An 18,955-nucleotide genomic window follows, 5' to 3' on the forward strand; every position below is an offset into this window, starting at 1 on the left:
GAGGAGCCACAATGGCAATCCTCTTCCTCCACCATTGGGCCAGCTGCGGGAAGGGAGAGGGCTCTGGGGCTCCTGTTCTGCCTCTGGTTGGCCACGTGGGAACCGGAGGCTGGGCTAGATGGCCTGATCCAGGCGGCGGCTCTTACACCCTCTGTGCTGTGCAGGACTGATGCTGGGACCTGTACTTTTAAACTTTTTTTGTGAGGGTTGTGTGAGCAGTAAGGTTCCCAGGTTTGCTGTTGATGCGAAATTGTTCAGGGTGATTAAACTCCAGCGGGATTATGAGGAACTCCAAAGGGATCTGGTCAAAGGGGCTATCAAAATGGCAAATGCAATTCAATGCAAGGAAAAGTGATGTAAGGTAAAGGTAAAGGGACCCCTTACCATTAGGTCCAGTAGCGGACAACTCTGGGGTTGTGGCGCTCATCTTGCTTTATTGCAAATGCAATACAGCTCAAGGAAAAGTGATGTACTTTGGGGCAAAAGAAACCCCTAACATGTGGGGTCTGGACTGCTGTGGCCAATGCAGGAATGAGCTCATGGTGTCCCTTCCTGCTCAGGACCTTCTGGACTGGTCACTGTGAGAACAGAAGGCTGACTAGATGGAGCCCCTTTGGCCTGATCCAGCTGCTGCAGGACTCCTTAGGTTCATCCTACTTGGCAGCTTCCATGGGTGCGTCCCGGGTACCCTCCAGTTCACCTGCTCTGGGGAGCCCTGTGGAATTCTGTGAGGCACAGGTAAGGGGTCTTGCTCCTGCTGCTGCTGCTGCTGCCAGAAAGGGCTGCAGGGAGAAAGCCCTCAGCCTTTCCCTGGCTGCCTGTCAGCTGGGAGAACCAAGCCCTCATCCGCTGCTGCTGCTGCTGCTTCCCACTCTGCTCCCCCCCCCCCTGCAGCCAGCAGCCCCCTCTGTGGCAACCCTGTGGGCAAGGACTGGTTTGTTAGCCCACACAGGCAGCTCCAAGAGCAGGGGAAGAATGGGGAGCCCACAGGTGGTGATTCAGGGTGCTTTCCAAGTAGCATAAAGCAGAGGAGGAGTTTCCGAGCTCCCATGAGATGTACTGGCAGGCCCTTTGCCTCGCTGCTGGACAGGGCGAGCACCTCCTTCACTCACCACAGGTATGTCTCTGCCTGGGTCCACTGGGCATAGGTCTGCCTGTAGAGCAGGACCCCATAGAGGGCGAGGAGGGGCAGCCGCTGCTCTGTGTCTAGGTTCTGGGTTCGCCCCTGCAGCCAATAGTGGCTGCGTGCCAGGATGCCCTTCAGCTCCAGTGGCATGTCGCAGAAGAGGGAGGTGGCACTGCGCTTCAGGAGTTCTGTTGGCACAGAAGAGAATCAAGCACCACAGCAGAGGCCATGAGAAGTTGCAGAGGCAGGTGGCACTGGGAGAGCCCAGATGACAATGAGCAAGAGGGAGCGGGTCCCTGGGAGAGAGAGAGATGCAAAGGGGGGCAGTGCGCCACTTTGCCCAAGGGGTAGGCAGGGTGTGGAGAAGCCCCTCTGGCTGTGCCCCCCTGCGGCATCAGCCTCCCTCCCTCCTCCCTGGCCTGGTACCTGGCATGGAATGAGGGGCGTCAGCTGCAGTAATGAGCCAGAGGCGGAACTTGGTGTGGATCTCAAGGCCTCCCCCTGGCACCTTGCCTGTGCAAAAAGAGGGCAAGGTGAGAGGGGCTTTGGCTGGGGGGAGGGAGACACCTCCCGCTGCTTCCCTCCGCCTCACCTGAGGATTTCACCAACTGGTCCAGCAGCTGCAGCAAGTCGGGGTCCCAGTGCTCCTGGAGGTGGCAGTTGGTCAAGACCAGCCACTTGCCTCTCTTGCTGCAGATGGGCAGCATCCGCCAAACCCGCTTGCAGGCATCTGGGGTGCCAAAGGAGATGACTACCACACTTCCCTGCGGGGTGGGGCCTGGTTACTTGCTCTGTCCTCCCAGAGGGACCCAGCTGACAGCTGCACCCGTTGCCCCTTCCCCTCCTTGTGCCCGGCTCACCCCTCGTCCCCGCTGGGTGGCCATCTGCTGGATCCAGAGGAGCGGGTGCATGAAGCAGCCTGGTGAGCTGGCCGAGGGCGTGTGGAAGATGATGGGCTTGTTGGCCCGGCTGTAGGAGTACGGGTAGGTGATGGCCATTTCCTCGGTGAGAGACCAGCCCAGCAAGCAGGCGGTGAGGGCGGAGACCACGCTGCTCATGGCAGAGGGACACAAGATGCGCCACAGGATGGCGCGCTGGAAAGGCCTGAGGTGGGCGTGGCTGGGGCACAGGGCCAGCCCCACCATGGTGGAGCGCAGGCGGAAGTACTCTTGCCACTGCGCGGCCTGCTGAGCCAGGGAGGCCTGCAGCCCCTGGAACCCAGGGACGTTCTCCAGCAAGCCGCACTCCTCCCAGGCCTCCGCGCTCACCCAGCTGGGGCGAGGCACCCCGGCCGGCGGCTGTAGAAGCTCCTTGGCCGCCGGCTCCCGCAGGCCCTGGCAGAAGGCCAGCCACTCCAGCGGGGTGATCTCCCCAGAGACCTTCAGCGTGGCCAGGGCCCCCAGGAAGAGGTAGAGGAGGCGGTCCATCTCCCGCAGGCAGGGCACCGCCTCGGTGAGGCAGTGGTGGAGCATGGCCTTGCTGAGCTCCAGGAGGCGCGACTCCAGCGACTCCTGCTTGGTGGTCTCCTGGCGCTTGGTGGAGAGTAGCGCCTGACGCACGCGGGCCAGGCAGACGCTGCTGGGGAAGCTGTAGGAGGGGTGGAGGCGGCAGACCTGCTGCAGGGCCAGGTGCAGGGCCACGCCCAGGCGGGGCACCATCCGGTACTTGTTGCACAGCGCCGCCTGGTCCTGGTGCTGGGAGACCATGTGCTGGTGGGTGGCGTGCAGGGCCTGGATCTGCGTCTGCAGCAGCCGCACCATCGGCATGAAGTTCTCCTCCTCCAGCAGAGAGCGCTGCGGCTGGGCAATCAGGGCCACCAGCTCCTCCTGCAGGAAGGGCCACGGGGCTGGGCTGAGCGGCCTCTCCACGGCCGCCCCACCTCCCCACGCCAAGCCACAGGAGCCCCCGCCTCACCTCCGTGGCCTCCAGCTTCCCCTCCAGCTGCAGGATCCCAAACTGCAAGGCCTGCTGGTTCTTCAGGATCTCCTTCCGCTCGGCCTGCAGGACCTCCACCAGCAGCAGCTCCTCCAGCGCCTCCTGGCTGAGGCTGAGGTCAATCACGTTCAGGCTCTTGAGAAGCTCGTGGTCCACCTCTGCAAAGAGGAGCCAGGCGGGAGGCAGGGCCCAGCCGTCCCAGGCACCCGCCTGCCTGCCACTCTCCGCCAATGGCTGGCTGCGGGGTGGAGGCACCTGTGGCTCTTGTCCCCCCCCCCCACTTTGGGGAACCCAAGTAGGTCGCTGCCGTGCTTTGACAACGCAGCTTCCAATGCTGGGCGAGAGATCTGCTGACTCTAGCTTTGCTTCCCCAAAGCCTCTCACCCTCTCTGAGAGGGGAGCCGAAGATCGCTCTCAGGGTGAGCAGCGAGTGGCTGAGCCACCTCCACCCACCTCAGCTCCCTGAGGAGGGATTCCACAGATGAGAGCCAGGAGGGCACCTGGGCACCTCCCTTACCTGCAGCCAAAGCCTCCAGAGGCAGCTCAGTGCACAGGTAGAGGCGGAAGCAGGGGGGCACCTGCGCCAGGTCCTCCACTGACTTTGAGTGGAGGGCACCTCCAAACGATTCCTTCTGCATCAGCTCCTCGAGGGCTGGGCACCAGGGGACGTTCTTTTCAAAGTCCGTCAGCAACACGGGGGTGCCTGTGAGGAGGTGGGAGCCAAGCAGCACATTTGCCTGAGCTCCTGGAGGTGCTGGTGAAAGAGAACTGCACCCTCCCAGGGGGCGGCCAGCGGCAAGGGCACCACCTTCCTCTGCTCTGCTCACCAAGGCTGGCTGCTTTGCAGAGGCTTTGCTCCAGGTCTGGGTCTGTGAGCGACAGGACCTCCAGGTTGTCTTCCGCGATCTCTATGGAGCTGCCCTGCTCCACCATGTCCGGCACCAGGTCAGAGATGGCATAGACCTGAGAATCCACTGTAAAGAGGGGTTGGATGAGAAGCTCCCTGCAGGCAAGGCCATGTGCCTGACCCCGCCCCCCCGCACACCCCACTCACCCTCTTCCATAGCTCTGGATGTCAGCAGCCAGACATAGGCCTGCTTGTCGGGGTCCACCAGCAGAGGCCAGCGGTGAGCCTGCGAGTGGATGCTGGAGAGCAGGATCATGCCGACCAGGCGGCTGCTGGGGACCTTGGGCTTGTGGACTCGATCCCAGAGACGCTGCTCTGGAGGAGTGCTGAGCAGGGACGCCAGATGCAGGGGCTGTTGCACAGCCAGCAGCAGATCGCTGTGGGAAGCTGGGCCAGGGCAGGGCAGCTCCTTCTGCAGGAGCCGCCTCACGTCGTCCGGCCCGAGGGGGCCCCAAGCCCCGGCACACACCGCCTGCCACTTCTCCAGCAGCTCTTCCCGCCTCTGCGGAGGGAATGGGCCCAGGTAGGAGAGGCTGGCTGCGGAGAGGAGGGCATCGCCATAGACAGTAGTGCGCTGGGATTCCAGGTTCTAGGAAGGAAAGCAGAGGCGCCAGAGGGCTGAGTCTCGGAGAACGGCACCCTCGCCTTGCAGGGCACGGGGGGGGGGGACACATGGGCGGACAGCCGCCCGCCCCTCTTACCCTTGTGACAGTTGTCCAGCTGGCCATGTGCTCGGCCACGGAGCTCTCGACGGTGGTGGCCTCCTCTTTGGCCTGCAGGGAGTGGGTGAGCTGGTGCATCAGCTTCTCCTGGCGCTCCTGCTTCTGCTTCAGCTCCTTGATGCGCAGCTGGGTGGCATCTCTCAGGTATTCCGAGTGCAGGCGCCGGTCGCCCAGCTCCACCTTCTCTGCGTTGATCTGGGCATCGCAGTACTTTAGCCGTGCGATGGTCGGCTGCCAGTCCAGCAGGGCCCAGTGGTACCAGTAGGTGGCCGAGATCCACTGGAAGAGGGCGGCAGCAGCCTGGCTGGCGCTGGATATGCTGCTCTCAGAGATGCGCTCATGAGTCACAGCCCGGCCCAAGGCCTCAAAGAGCTCTGTGGTGAGGCTGTCCTTGGGGTAGAAGACAAGATCCTGGGGGGGGGGGAGAGCAGAGGGAGGGAATGGGACCCTGGCCAGGCTTTTTCACCAAGGAATGAGGTGCAAGAAACACTAGGCTGCTTGTATTAAAATGCCCCAAGCTAAAGCAACCGGTTGCTTACAATGAAGATGGGCCAAAGGGGAGCACCTTCCCCAGCAGTTCCAGAAGCACCCAGGGGACTGAGGGGGTCTTCCAGCCTGTCCATCTCGCCAGCTCCTGCAAATGGCCTCTCCTCTGCCTGGCTTCCCTGCCCCTTTGGTCACAGAGCATGGGAGCCACTCCAGAGATGCCCAGACCCGTGCAGAAATGAGTTTTTTTTGCCATTTCCCCTCCCATTCACCCAGTCTGGAGAGGCCCATTTGGAGCTCTTCACAGTCTCTACTTGTTTTAACAACTCTGAACAGTTTAGTATTGTCCGCAGACTTGGACACCCCACTGTGGAGCTCTAACTCTGAGTCGTTTGTGTGCAAGTTAAAAAGCTTGTGTCCCAATCCTGGTCCTAGGGGCACTCCACATTACACATGTATTTGTTCAGAGAACAGACCATCTATTCTTACTCTTTGCTTCCTGTGATTTAACCAATTCCATAGTCACAAGAGGACTTCTCCTCTTACTCCTTGACTGCTAAGCTTACTCAGGAGTCTTTGATGAGGGACTACAGTGGCACCTCGCAAGACGAATGCCTCGTAAGACGAAAAACTCGCAAAACGAAAGAGTTTTTCGTTTTTTGAGTTGCTTTGCAAGACGGATTTCCCTATGGGCTTGCTTCGCAAGACGGAAACGTCTTGCAAGTTTGTTTCCTTTGTCTTGCAAGTTTGTTTCCTTTTTCTTAAAACCGTGCATTCACTTCGAGGAGCAACTCATAGCACGCGGTGTGGCAGTCTTTTTTGAGGTTTTTGAAGACTTTGGTGATTTTTGAAGCTTTTCCAGAGTCCGTGCTTCACAAGACGAAAAAAATCGCAAGACGAAAAAACTCGCGGAATGAATTAATTTCGTCTTGCGAGGCACCACTGTATATCAAAAGCTTTTTGAAGCTTTAAGTGCACAATGTTGACCGGATGAGCCCAATCTATATACTCTCAGCTAGACTCTCGGCTCCTGTGGGCTTCTCTGTTCTTGGGTGCAGCCCTCCTTGAAAACCAAAAGAAATAAAGCAAATACCATGCAAAGAAGGAATTACTAACCAGAGATGTGTAAGCATTTACTGTTAACAACCAGTATGTATCAGAAAGAAAAGAAATTAAAGACAAAAATGGTTCAACAGGGACTTCCGGGTTAGCGCCATCGGCAATGGCGGAGCTCCTCTGACTGAGAGGAACCCGCTCCGCGAAAATCGGGTCTTGCCGCCGCGGCGAAGGCGGAGACCCTTCAAAAATCCCAGGCAGAGGAAGCCTGGGAACGTGGGATTCGGCTGACACCAGGAGCGCCCCCCCTACCCGCAGAGAAACCCCTTTTGGGGGGCTTCGAAACGACGTGGGGTGAGCGGCGCGGTGTTTTGAATCAACCGCTATTTTTACGGAGTGAAGCCGCACAGCCGTCGCCGGAGAGCGCTGACTTTTTCTTGTGGACAATTGGATTTCAAACAACATCCCGTGAGTAGAACGAGAAATTACGTTTTTAAAACAATTAAATTTGGCAAGGAACGGGGGAAGGTCTAAACAGGAAGTCCACCTCCCCCTTTTGTAAATAGACTGAAGCAAAGAGTTTGTTAACTAAAGTCTTGGAAAGTTCTACGTAAAGGATTAAAACTTCACTGATTGAAACTATCACTTACACTCCCTTTGGAAGCAGGGGAAGCCTGCTGGAGAAGGTAAAATTTAGGAACTGAAGCGTCACGTCTCCAAACCTGGGAGAGGTCCGCGAGGAGCCCATCGACGGTGAATAGAAAGGTTTGACAGCTGTCAAATTTGACAGCTAGCTGTTAAGATACAAAGAAAGACTTTGTTTCTGTTGTCCATTTCTGCGTTTAAAAAGAAGGGAAGGCAATTGGAATTGTTATTAATTTACTTTTGAGACTTTTGGGACTGTGCTGGAAGGATTGATAGACTGCTTTCCTCTAGAGGGAGTTTTGGAACATTGTCACAAGAATGCAGCTGGGAGCCTAAAGATAAAAACTCTGAGAAATTAGCTTTGACCTTGGACATATCAAGGATGTCGGTGGAGAAAAAAGTTACGCTTGAATTGAATAGGACATTTTATCTGTTGGGAAAGCTGCATGAACAGATAGATGCCATGGCTACCAGCGTTGATATTTTGGGAACAAAAGTGGGCATTAGTAAAGAAGTCGACAAGAATCCGGCACAAGAATCTTTCTCAATTGAACAAATTGAAGAACCAGAGAAGGAGAAAGTTGTTGTTAAAGTGATGCAAGGGGGAGCTTTAACCCTACAGAGACAATTGGAGAATTACAAGTTGAGGCCTTACATGACTGTAATTAGGAGAAGCCACTTTTTGGAGATGGGAGCCTGGCTTGATTTGGAAAATGAAAAGTGGAGAGATCACCCTATGTGGGGATCAAATGACTTTTGGGATATGAATTTGAGCCAGGAGGGGACCAAAGTTTCTGGGGCCTTTGGATTCGGAAGAAGTGTGGAACAAGATTGGGAATACTTTATGGGCCCTATCTTTAATTATGGAAATCTGGCAGACTTGATAAGAAGGAATATGACCATCGTTGGGTTGGAGCTCCCCCGAGAACTGCTTCTTAATATTAAAGATCATCAAGAAGATCGGCAGATGTTCTTAAGAAGACTTAAGAGCCTCAGATTTGAGATCTCCAGGTTGATGGACTGTTGTAAGCCGATGGAACTGTTGGCAGGGGCCGAGACCGCGGAGGGGAGACGGTGAAAGAAAATTGGGAATATAAAGTGTATATATTGAGAATTTTTTTAAAAAATTGTTTTTAATGAGAGATGGAGAAATCGTGGAATGGAATTTTTATGACCCTAGGGGAAATGTCTTAAGAGAATAGGTTTAAATATATCAGTTTTAATGAGAAATAAGATTAAATAAAGTAAAAGTGGATGGCTAATTGGTGAAAGAGAGAATGGAAAATTACAGTATATTAAGATAAATTATTAGGATAAAAATAAAGATGAAGGATTTGCTGAAATATCTATTTGAACTAGAAAACAAAGAGGGGAGGTGTGAGGAGGTCAAGGAAATAAGTCATAGAAAGAAATTATGTAAAGGTTTAACTTGTTTTTTTTTTCTTTCTGTTTTGAGTGTATGTATTTTCTAATTTTCCCCCCTTTTTATCTGTTTTTGTTTTTTTGTGTGTTTTTTTGTTTTTTTGCATTTTTTCATGGAAATGGCTTGGTTTTTTTGTATTGTGTTTTCTGCTTTTTTTGTAATGTCTTAAAACCTGAATAAATATTATTCTAAAAAAAATAAATAAACAAAAATGGTTCAACAGAAGTGACTGAACCTAACAGATATATCCAAAATACAGTAAGAGGAGGGGGAAGAACTCTGTTGCAACAGAAATATAAAGATCTGCCTTGCTTTCACTGGATCCTGCCTCCATCCACTCTCCTCTGGTTGATCATGGCTTGAGGGGACTCAAGAGTCCCTTGGAGGAGCAAAAGGCAAGCCCCACTTTTTCTACAACCCTTGAGGGATAATTTTATATATACAGTGTAATGTTTCCTTCCTTAAAGATATTCCCCATGCTTCGTGAGGACTGCAGTGATGTGTTTGCAGTATCTCTCTTGTGCTCAATTACTTTCCTGTTCTCTTACTGCAGCTGATGGTTTCAGGTTTTATCCACTGGTAGTTCCATGCTAATCAATCCACATTTGCTGTTTCGCTAGCCATGCCTCCCCACCCCCTCCCAGGAGGAAACAGGCTGCTTTTGTCCCTCCCTTTGTCAAGGACTTGGCGCAGCTGGAACAGCCTCTTGGTCTAGGCTAGGGTCCAGAGGGGAAGCGGGGCCTTGAGGCTCTGGCTGCTGGGCCAGCCCCAAGAGCACAGGAGCCACAGGAAGGGCTCTGGGCCTCACCTCATAGAAGTTGTCCCTGTTGAGGAGCAGCTTTGCATTCTCCCAGCCCGGCTCCTGCTCAAACATCAGGCAGAGGATGTCCGTCACCATGACCACAGTCTCTGGCGGCTGGCGATAGCTGCGCAGCTCCTCAATGTCCTGCACCCGCAGCATTGCCAGAGCCTCCTTGTAGTCCTTGTTCACCTGAGAAGAGAGGGGTCACTCTGGGATGAGGCGGGCAATGGCCTTCAAGCTGGGCTCTCCTCACCTGCCCCCTCTGCCACACCTCCCCCCCCCACATGCCCCCTTACCTTCCTCATGGCCAGCTCCCTCCCCTTCTCCAGAGCATCCCGCTCCTTGGTAAGAGCATCGATCCGCACTTCGTACAGCTCACACTCCTTCTCCTGCTGCTTCAGCACCTCCTGCTCCCGCTCCACCTCCCGCTGACTGCAGATCACTTGCTGCAAGGCAAGGAGGATGGGTGGGGGGGGGGTGAAAGGAGACCACCCTAAAGCCACCAACCCCCTAAAGCGCAGCAGTATCTCCAGGACACCTGGCTGCCGCTGGCTCAGGCCACATCCAGCCCAGCGACCAGTTCTCACTGTGGCCGGCTCTGGTGCTCCTTGTGGGAAGCGCACTGGCACGATGGGTGCCCAAGAGCCTCTCTCACACATAGCGGGGGGGGGGGGCAGCCTTCTCTGATGAGGTGCATCTGCCTCAGCTAGCACTAACAGAGAAGTGGGAGTTTAAAATATCCCTGTTCAGCCTAGCACTGAGGAAAATCCACTGTTTTAAAAATCTGTGTATTGCTTTTGATTGTTTTGCTATTGTTTGCTGTCCTGGGCTCCTTTGAGAGGAAGCGGGGAGGGATAAATACCTAAGAAATGATCCACCACAACTTGGATTCTGGGCCCTCTGATGCCAGAGAGACGACAGCCATCCTCACGGGAAGACGCACCTCTCGACTCTGGCCTTTGTCAGCTAAAGGATTTTGCTTTGTAGGACCCACCTTGCTTTTATATATTTAGATACTTATATACCACCAATTCATGCGATAAAATATAAATCAACATCAAAGTCACTAGCCAATCAAATTCAAGCAGTTGCATAGGCTAGTCTGCACAAAAGAAGTCTTCAAGAGAGACTTGGAAATCCAAAGCCAGAGTGCCTCCCGCGTCTCTGCTGGAAGAGGATGACTGGCAGCGCTGAATGCCCGGCTCCTCAGGGAGGCCAGTTTGGGCCCTGCAAGACAGCAGACAACCAGCAGCACTCCTCCAGGTGACCTGCAATGGAGCTGGGACCCAAGGGCTCCTCGAGTTGTCAAGGGCTTCATATATTAACACAGGACCCTTCAACCTGACCCACGTGTGTGGGCAGACAGTGCAGATGCCCCTGTCAGCAGCCAGGATGTGACCTTCAGTGCTAGCTGGAGCTTCTGGACCAAGCTCACAGGCAACACCTCGTTGCAGTAGTCCAGCGTGTGGGCTGCAGCTAGCTGGTCAGAGGCATTCCTAGCCAGTTGCTGGAGCCTCTACTGAAAAATGTACCCAGGAGTACCCCAAGCTATGTGTCTGCTCTTTCAGAGAGAGGGCAGCCCTGCCCAGAACAGACAACTGATCTGTCTCCTGGGCATGGAAACCACCTTCTCACACAGCCTCCGTCTCCCCAAGATTCAAAACACCCAACATGCTGTGAGCCAGGTTGGCCTCTATGGTTTGTCCAAATCCACTTTCTATAGTTTCTAACCCTCCACATTAAAGGTAAAGGTAAAGGTACCCCTGCCCGTACGGGCCAGTCTTGACAGACTCTGGGGTTGTGCGCCCATCTCACTTAAGAGGCCAGGGGCCAGCGCTGTCCGGAGACACTTCCGGGTCACGTGGCCAGCGTGACATCGCTGCTCTGGCCAGAGCCAGAGCCAGAGCCAGAGCCGCACACGGAAACGCCGTTTACCTTCCCGCTGGTAAGCGGTCCCTATTTATCTACTTGCACCCGGAGGTGCTTTCGAACTGCTAGGTTGGCAGGCGCTGGGACCGAGCAGCGGGAGCGCACCCCGCCGCAGGGATTCGAACCGCCGACCTTTCGATCGGCAAGCCCTAGGCGCTGAGGCTTTAACCCACAGCGCCACCTGCGTCCCGTAACCCTCCACATTAGAATGGGATAAAAGACTATTTCCCCTTTCTTCCTGATTCCATTCTGAATATCCAAATCTTATTTACAAGCCTTGCCCTGTTCCCAGCTTCCTTTCCAATCCCTCTTTCCTGCAGTTCCTTCTGCTCCAGTAAATTGGTTAGTGCAACTGAGCTGCCAGCCCAGAAGAGAATGCTCTGATGGAGGAGACTCTATGGGCAGCCTCCCCTTGTGAAGACTTCCAGCTCTCCACAAAACCCAGCTGGTGGGGAAAGGCAGCCCGCAGCAGACGCCTTGTCTTGCTCTGCTGCTGGGGCAAAATGGGCTTCAGTCGCTTTGGAGGAGCAGCTCTTAAGCCTTTTGAACCAGGTCCTTCACTTGAATATGGCGCCCAGTGAATTCCAGGTGCTTTATAAATGTCAAGCCAGCTGGGAGCTGAGAAAGTTTCAAGCAGGCAGGCAGGCAGCAACTGAGTGGAACAGGACTGGCCGGCCTCACTCACCTCCTTGATCTTCACCAGCTTCTGCTGCAGGAAGCGCACGTCCCGCGTGTGCTCCTGCTGCTTCTTGCTCACTTCCCCCATCTTGTGCAGGGCCATCTTCATCCTGCAGGTGGGGGGGGGAAAGCACCCCATGAGGAGGCACACAGAGGGGGTCTGGGGCACAGGACTCGGGGGTCCAGCACCCACCCAGGTCTGTCAGTTAATCTGGTTGCCTGAAGTCCCTTCATAGGATGCCTAAGACAGATACGTGACGCCCTCTGAACCAGGGATGCCTACAGAGAATGCAACTTGGGGGGGCTACTTAAGTTCCCCTCAATGGGGTGAGGATGCAATCCTTAGTTCTTGGCTGATTGTCAGAAGGCAACTCTTGCTTCCCTTCAAGGGCTCCTCTCCATCCCTCCTGCACCCATGAACAAAGGTCTTTCAGGTAAACTCACCTATCCTGTGAATCAAAGTCCTGCAAAATACTAACAGATGGACCTTCTCCGTCACTCTTCCTGGCCCTTTTTATTTATTAATGCATTTTTCAATATACATCATACAGTGGCACCTCGGGTTAAGTACTTAATTCATTCCGGAGGTCCGTACTTAACCTGAAACTGTTCTTTTTTTAAAATGTTTTAAAGTTTTTATTGTTAAAATAATTCAACATTAATACACATATATTACAAATATACAAGCATACAAACATACATTTCATGCAACATTCCTACAAACCTACAACATACCTACACTCAATCCCACAGATAATTCCTTTTCCCATCACCATCCACCACCCTTCTGTTCTTAACCTGAAGCACCACTTTAGCTAAAGGGGCCTCCTGCTGCTGCCACGCCGTCAGAGCACGGAGTTCTCATCCTGAAGCAAAGTTCTTAACCTGAAGCACTATTTCTGGGTTAGCAGAGTCTGTAACCTGAAGCGTATGCAACCCGAGGTACCACTGTACATTCATATTTACATCCTATCAAATCCTGTATGGACTTCCCAACCTATCTTTCCTTGATGCCCTCTTACACATTCTTATGTTTGTTATACCTCCATTTATTATCTAATCCAAAGGTTTTCAACCTTCTTGGGTCCACAGCTCCCTTGACCAACTCCCTTCTTTCTGCGGCCCCCCTGTGGGGCTCAGGAGCCCAGTTGTGCCACCCCTTGCCTGCAGAGCTGGCAGCCTCTCACCCTTTTGGAACCCCCTCCCTTGTGGAGTGTTCCCTCAGCCTCCACCGCTCCTGGTCTCTGAGCCACCCCCCACAACCCAAAGAGAGGTGCTTCCTCACACTGCCCCACAAGGGCCTTAGTGGCCCATTGGAGACAGGCCAAAGCTGAACGGGAGGCAGCAGTGGCAGCGGCAAACACAAGAAAGGCCAGCGCAGCGCATGTGAAATATACTCGGAGTTGAGAGTGGATTTCATGCTCTTTATTCAGCTCATAGTGGTGAGGAGGAATGCAAGTTCCCCTAAAATATCTGCTTTATATACATTATTTACTCAATGGGCTGCATGTGATTGGCTAATTCCGGGATTCTCCTGTAGGCCAATCAGGTTGTGGATTCACTTCCACCTGGAGCTGGATTGGGTGGCCCCTGCAGACCAATCATACTGCTGCATTGTTCCTAGGACCAATCAGACTGCTGCATTCTGAATCCTATTGTTCTAGGACCAATCAGACTGCTGCATTTTGGATCCTATTCAACTCAGCATATAACAGCCTGCCTGCCTGGTCTCCCACTTGTCTGTCCATTCCCAGCAACATGGGCTGGCGGGCTGGGCTCCTTCACCCACTTGCTTGCTTACTCCAAGGTAGCCTCAGCTCCTGGCAACCAGCACCCCCTGACCATCCCCAGGGACACCATTCACCTGTAGCCATGCAAGCCTTTGGGAGGCAGAGATGTGAGGGGGCATCAGAAGAGGAAGGGAAGGAAAGAGAGGCAGAGGCCAGGGTTGCCCACAGCTGCCCAACCATCATTCAGGGCACCCAGGGTGCCATGGCACATGGGTTGAAAACCCCTGATCTACTCTTTTCTCCTTCTATTCATAAGCCTTACTTTTGTTTGCTGCTGCTCACATATTAATCACTGCTGGTAAATTTATCTTGATATCACATTGTTTTAAATATCCCTCAAATTGTTCCCACGCTTGTTACTATCTTTCCTTCTATATTTCTTATCTTGGCCCTTATGCTTGCTAGTTGGATATGTTCTATTAGTTTAAGTAGCCATTGGTTCTTTGTCGGGACAGCTTTCTCTTTCCACATCTTAGCGTACAATATTCTTGCAGCATATTGAGTGTATTGTGCACTCAATACACTCAATATGCTGCTACACTCAATATGCCAGCAAGTTTGGAAAACTCAGCAGTGGCCACAGGATTGGAGAAGATCAGTCTACATCCCAATCCCAAAAAAGGGCAGTGCCAAATAATGCTCCAACCGCCGCAAAATTGCACTCATTTCACACGCTAGCAAGGTTATGCTTAAAATTCTACAAGGCAGGCTTAAGCAGTATGTGAACCGAGAACTCCCAGAAGTGCAAGCTGGATTTAGAAGAGGCAGAGGAACCAGAAACCAAATTGCAAACATGCGCTGGATTATGGAGAAAGCTAGAGAGTTCCAGAAAAGCATCTATTTCTGTTTCATTGACTACGCAAGAGCCTTTGACTGTGTTGACCACAGCAAACTATGACAAGTTTTTAAAGAAGTGGGAGTGTCTCATCACCTCATCTGTCTCCTGAGAAATCTCTATGTGGGACAAGAAGCTACAGTTAGAACTGGATATGGAACAGTTGATTGGTTCAAAATTGGGAAAGGAATACGACAAGGCTGCATATTGTCTCCCTGCTTATTTAACTTATATGCAGAATTCATCATGCAAAAGGGTGGACTGGATGAATCCCAAGCAGGAATTAAGATTGTCGGAAGAAATATCAACAACTTCAGATATGCAGATGACACAACTTGGATGGCAGAAAGTGAGGAGGAATTAAAGAACCTCTTAATGAGGGTGAAAGAGGAGAGCGCAAAATATGGTCTGAAGCGCAACATCAAAAAAGAAGATGATCATGGCCACTGGGCCCATTACCTTCTGGCAAATAGAAGGGGAAGAAATGGAGGCAGTGAGAGAGAGTCTACCACCTCCCAAGGGAGTCCATTCCACACAGTTCTGTCAGGAAGTTATTTCTGATGTTTAGTCGGAATCTCCTTTCTCATCACTTGAGGCCATGGGTTCCAGTCCTGCCCTCCAGAGCAGGAGAAAACAAGCTTGTTCCCTCTTCCATGTGATAGCCCTTGAGATATTTGAAGATGGCTATCATATCTTTCCCAGTCTCCTCTTTTTCAGGCTAAACATACCAAAATCTCTCAACCGCAGAATGCCACGGCGAGGCTCCTGACGGGGTCCTTGCCACAGGATCACATTCATCCAGTGCTTTACCAGCTGCACTGGCTCCCGGTGGAGTACAGGGTCAGGTTTAAGGTGCTGGTTTTGATCTTTCAAGCCCTATGCAGCCTAGGACCCTTGTACCTATGGGACCGCCTCTCCTGGTATACCCTGCGGAGGACCTTAAGGTCCACATATAACAACACTTTGGAGGTCCTGAGCCACAAGGTGGTTAGATTGGTCTCAACTAGGGCCAGGGCCTTTTCAGTACTGGCCCCGACTTGGTGGAACGCTCTGTCACAAAAGACCAGGGCCCTGCGGGACTTGACATCTTTCCGCAGGGCCTGCAAGACAAATCTGTTCCACCTGGCTTTTGATTTGGACTCAGTCTGACCCTTATGTCTCCCCCCCCCCCCGTATGGTTTTGATTTATGGGCTACTACTAAAATGAGGCTGCATTTTAAATTGTATTTTAACCCTTATTTTAATTAACAGGTTTTCCCCCTTTCCTATTATGTTTTATTGTAATTTTATTGGTGTTAGCCGCCCTGAGCCTGGTTCTGGCCGGGGAGGGCGGGGTATAAATAAAAATTTATTATTATTATTATTAAACGTTCCTCATAAAGCCTGATTTATAGACCCTTGATCATCTTGGTTGTGCTCCTCTGCACACGCTCCAGCTTGTCAATAAATATCCTTAAATTGTGGCACCCAGAATTGGACCCAGTATTCCAGGTGTGGTCTGACCAAGGCAGAATAGAACAGCACTATGACTTGCCTTGATCTGAAACTAAACTTCTGTTCATGCAGCCGAGAGTAGCATTTCTTCATCTCAATATCACACTGAGCATTTGGACTAGAGGAACAACAGCAGGTCCCCAGGACTGAATCACTCTTGGGGTCAATGGAAAGGCAGATTCCTGTCACCAGAATACTGATGGAGTCATGCTCCAAATCCCTTGATGATGCCTCTCAGTGGTTTGATGTAGACATTAAAAGGTACAGCAGACAGAACGGACCCTTGTGGGACTCCACAGCCCCAGAACCAAGAAACAAACTCCCAGTGTAAGCCAAGAAACGCATTGCTTTCCAGTAGTGACTGAGCAGGGGTGGAGCCCCCATTAACAGGGCCTCCACATCCCACCGGCTTGAGCTGCTCCAGAATGCCACAGCCAAGCTCCTGGCCCCACCCCAAGGCAGCAGCGTGGCTGGACCCAGGGGCCTTACCTGAAGTCCCAGGAAGTGAAAACCGGGTTTGCTGGTGTCACTGCTGCGCCCACCTTCCCAGCTGAGTGGAAGAGCCACACTTACCGATCCAGCTGCTTGGCATTCTTCTCCTGCAGATTGTTCAACAGCAGTAGGAAGGTGTCCAGGAAATCCAGGAAAGTCTTGGGGCTGATGAGGGGGAGGTGGGCAGCCAGGGAAGTCATGTATGCCATGGTACAGCAATGGATCTGGGAGGCAGCCTTGGCCGTGCGATGCATCAGGTCCTTGAGGTCATGCACCGACGTCAGCCCTAGCAAGAGAGAATGGACATATCTGCCCAGGTCAGAGCTTGGGGTGGGGTGTCCATCATGGAGACAGAGATTGGGATGCTGCCCTCACCAAGACCAAGGAGAGTGGAGAACAAGTGGGCAAGCAAGCAGGGAGTGGGGGGTGGCGGCATGGTGGGCACAGGGCTGTTTGCTGTTGCTGGAGGGACAGGAAGGAGTCCCCTTCCTCCCCACTCCCAGCTGCTGCTTCAGTGGCACCCACCTTGAGTGAGCTTGGTTGAAGTCTTCTGGTGGTACATGAGGTGCTTGGAGGCCACTGCCACCAAGGAGTCATGGCTCCATGGCTGATAGACCTCCAGGCTGCTGAGCACTTGGGCCAGGGCTGTGGCTGTGATGGGCGGCAGTGCCAAGGAGCCAGCACCCCCCAGCAGCAGCACCACATGCAGGTTGGCACGCACAAACTGGAAGAATCTGCAAGGAAAGCCAGAAGGCAGGACCTGAGCCCTGAACCAAGTCCTCCCTTGCCAACCCCCTGGGCCAAGGGCTGCCCCAGCCCCACACCTTTGCAGAATGAGCTCCTCTCGCATGTTCCGCTTGATGTTCTGGTTCTCCTGCAGCAGGGCCTGGATGACAGCCATGGTGTCTTCTGGGCTGTAGAGGCCAGGGCATGTGCCCTCAGCCATCAGGGCCAGTAGCAGGTGCAAGTTGGCCAGGCTTATGCCAGCGTGCACCAGCAGCAGCACTCGCTTGCCCATAATGCCTGCCTGCCAACTGGCCAATCGCAGCAAGGCCAGGGCCCCTGCCTCATCCTCTTTGGCAGGTATCTCCATGAGCAGCGAGGCGGTGGCACGAGCAGCCAGAGCCACGAGGGTCCTCCGCCCTGTGCAGCGGGCAAAGGAGACGATGGCCCCATGCCGGTCAGGGCCGCAGAAGAGCCGGCTCAGGCGCACTATGTGCTTCAGCGCCTCCAAGCACAGCAGGAAGTTTTTGGGCAGCAAGGGCTTCAGCTGCTTCTCCAGGGTCTTCCAGAGCTTCTCTTGGTAAGGGTTGTGGGTGTTGGGGCTGTAGGAGTCGGGGCCCAGGTCCTTGCTGAAGACGACGTCCCGGAGCTCCTCACCTGGCTGCAGCAGGAGGTGGGAGGGCAGCAGGGGGCCGGTGCTCTCCTTCTTGGGAGAGCCATGGCGCCTGGCCTTGTAGAGGTGAAGCCGGTTGGGGGATGCCCGGCGCCGGTCAGGTGGGGACCGGCCCTGGGAGGCAGGGGTCTGCTTCCTTGCAGCTTCCTCTGCGGTTTCCGCCTCTGTGGTCTCACTCTCTAGCTCCAAAACAGCCAGGCCTTCTCCAGGGTCTGGGCGGTCCAAGGCCAGCGCTGCTGCCTGCTCCACTGGGTCCCAGGGGTCAGGGCAGCCCACCTCACCACTCCAAGGGAAGAGGGGCTTCTCTTCTTCTGGCTCCTCCTCCGCTGCCCATTCTGCATCAAGGCTGTTGCTGAAGCTCCTGCTGGGCAAGTGGAAGGCGATGCCAGCTCTGCTGGGCGGGTGGTGGTCCTGGTCCCTGGGGGGGCTGGAGGACCAGGTCCTCTGCGCCACCCGAATGACATTGCACTTGGCACAGAAGACGGTTATGGCGACGTCCATCAGCATCTGCTCGCAGAGCTTCCGCTGCTGCTCCCTCTGCAGTGGGTCACAGAAGACGCACAGACACTCGTGTATCCAGAGGCGGACGACCAGTCGGGTGCTGAGGAGGGCAGTATAGCCCGCCCCCATGGTCATCTTGGCCACCCCAGAGGTGCGCCGGCTGGACGCCTGCTTGAAGTTCTGTTCCTCCAGGGGACTGCTGAGGTGGATGCCTGGGCGGGGCCGCAGCAGGAACAGCCCCTTGAACACCTTCTGGATGTCGTGCAGCGAGAAGTGGAAGAGGCAGCAGGCGGGAGAGGGCGGGAACAAGCTCTTGGCCATCTCATAGGCGTTGATGGTGGCCCTGACCAGTGCCAAGGCCAAGTCATTTTGCCGGGTCAGCAGGGGGAACTTCTCCAGCCAGCACAGAACAGGCTCCACATACAGGCCCAGCAGGGAGTCTCTGGTCATGAGCGGCAACACCACAGTGCTGAAGAGCCTGCCAAAGCGAGGGCAGAGGGGCAGGGCACCTGTCATGGGCACGGAGAGTGTGCCAAAGCAGTTGAAGCCGGTGGCCGGGCAGTGCTGCACCTCCAGGGTCTCTCCGTGGTAGAACTGCTGGTAGCTCAGAGCCTGGCGCAGGGACTCCACCACAGGGCTCAAGCCCCGGGCTGAATCTGGACAGGAGGAGGAGGAGGAGGAGGAGGACCATAAGAGCTGTGGAAAAATCCCTCACGGCCTCCCCACCGAGCAGGGAGA

At 54.0% G+C, this 18,955-nt stretch overlaps 1 protein-coding gene across 2 annotated transcripts in view; it reads right to left on the reverse strand.

Annotated features, from left to right (window-relative positions):
• Positions 1 to 18,955, reverse strand: part of DNHD1 (dynein heavy chain domain 1) — a 48,449-nt gene that overhangs the window by 2,658 nt on the left and 26,836 nt on the right. For both annotated transcript variants that reach the window (XM_079973207.1, XM_079973208.1), the window contains exons 25-39: positions 17,145 to 18,873; positions 16,846 to 17,054; positions 16,402 to 16,606; positions 11,717 to 11,819; positions 9,399 to 9,548; positions 9,109 to 9,291; positions 4,670 to 5,101; positions 4,116 to 4,557; positions 3,889 to 4,035; positions 3,579 to 3,764; positions 3,041 to 3,219; positions 1,987 to 2,952; positions 1,719 to 1,890; positions 1,553 to 1,639; positions 1,113 to 1,314 (exon numbers count right to left, since the gene is read on the reverse strand). In XM_079973207.1, the coding sequence (XP_079829333.1) occupies positions 1,113 to 1,314; positions 1,553 to 1,639; positions 1,719 to 1,890; positions 1,987 to 2,952; positions 3,041 to 3,219; positions 3,579 to 3,764; positions 3,889 to 4,035; positions 4,116 to 4,557; positions 4,670 to 5,101; positions 9,109 to 9,291; positions 9,399 to 9,548; positions 11,717 to 11,819; positions 16,402 to 16,606; positions 16,846 to 17,054; positions 17,145 to 18,873 (5,392 nt within the window). The remainder of the gene's footprint in view (positions 1 to 1,112; positions 1,315 to 1,552; positions 1,640 to 1,718; positions 1,891 to 1,986; positions 2,953 to 3,040; positions 3,220 to 3,578; positions 3,765 to 3,888; positions 4,036 to 4,115; positions 4,558 to 4,669; positions 5,102 to 9,108; positions 9,292 to 9,398; positions 9,549 to 11,716; positions 11,820 to 16,401; positions 16,607 to 16,845; positions 17,055 to 17,144; positions 18,874 to 18,955) is intronic.

The sequence above is a fragment of the Podarcis cretensis genome, assembly GCF_951804945.1.
Source record: "Podarcis cretensis genome assembly, chromosome: 4".
Taxonomy (NCBI): Eukaryota; Metazoa; Chordata; class Lepidosauria; order Squamata; family Lacertidae; genus Podarcis; species Podarcis cretensis.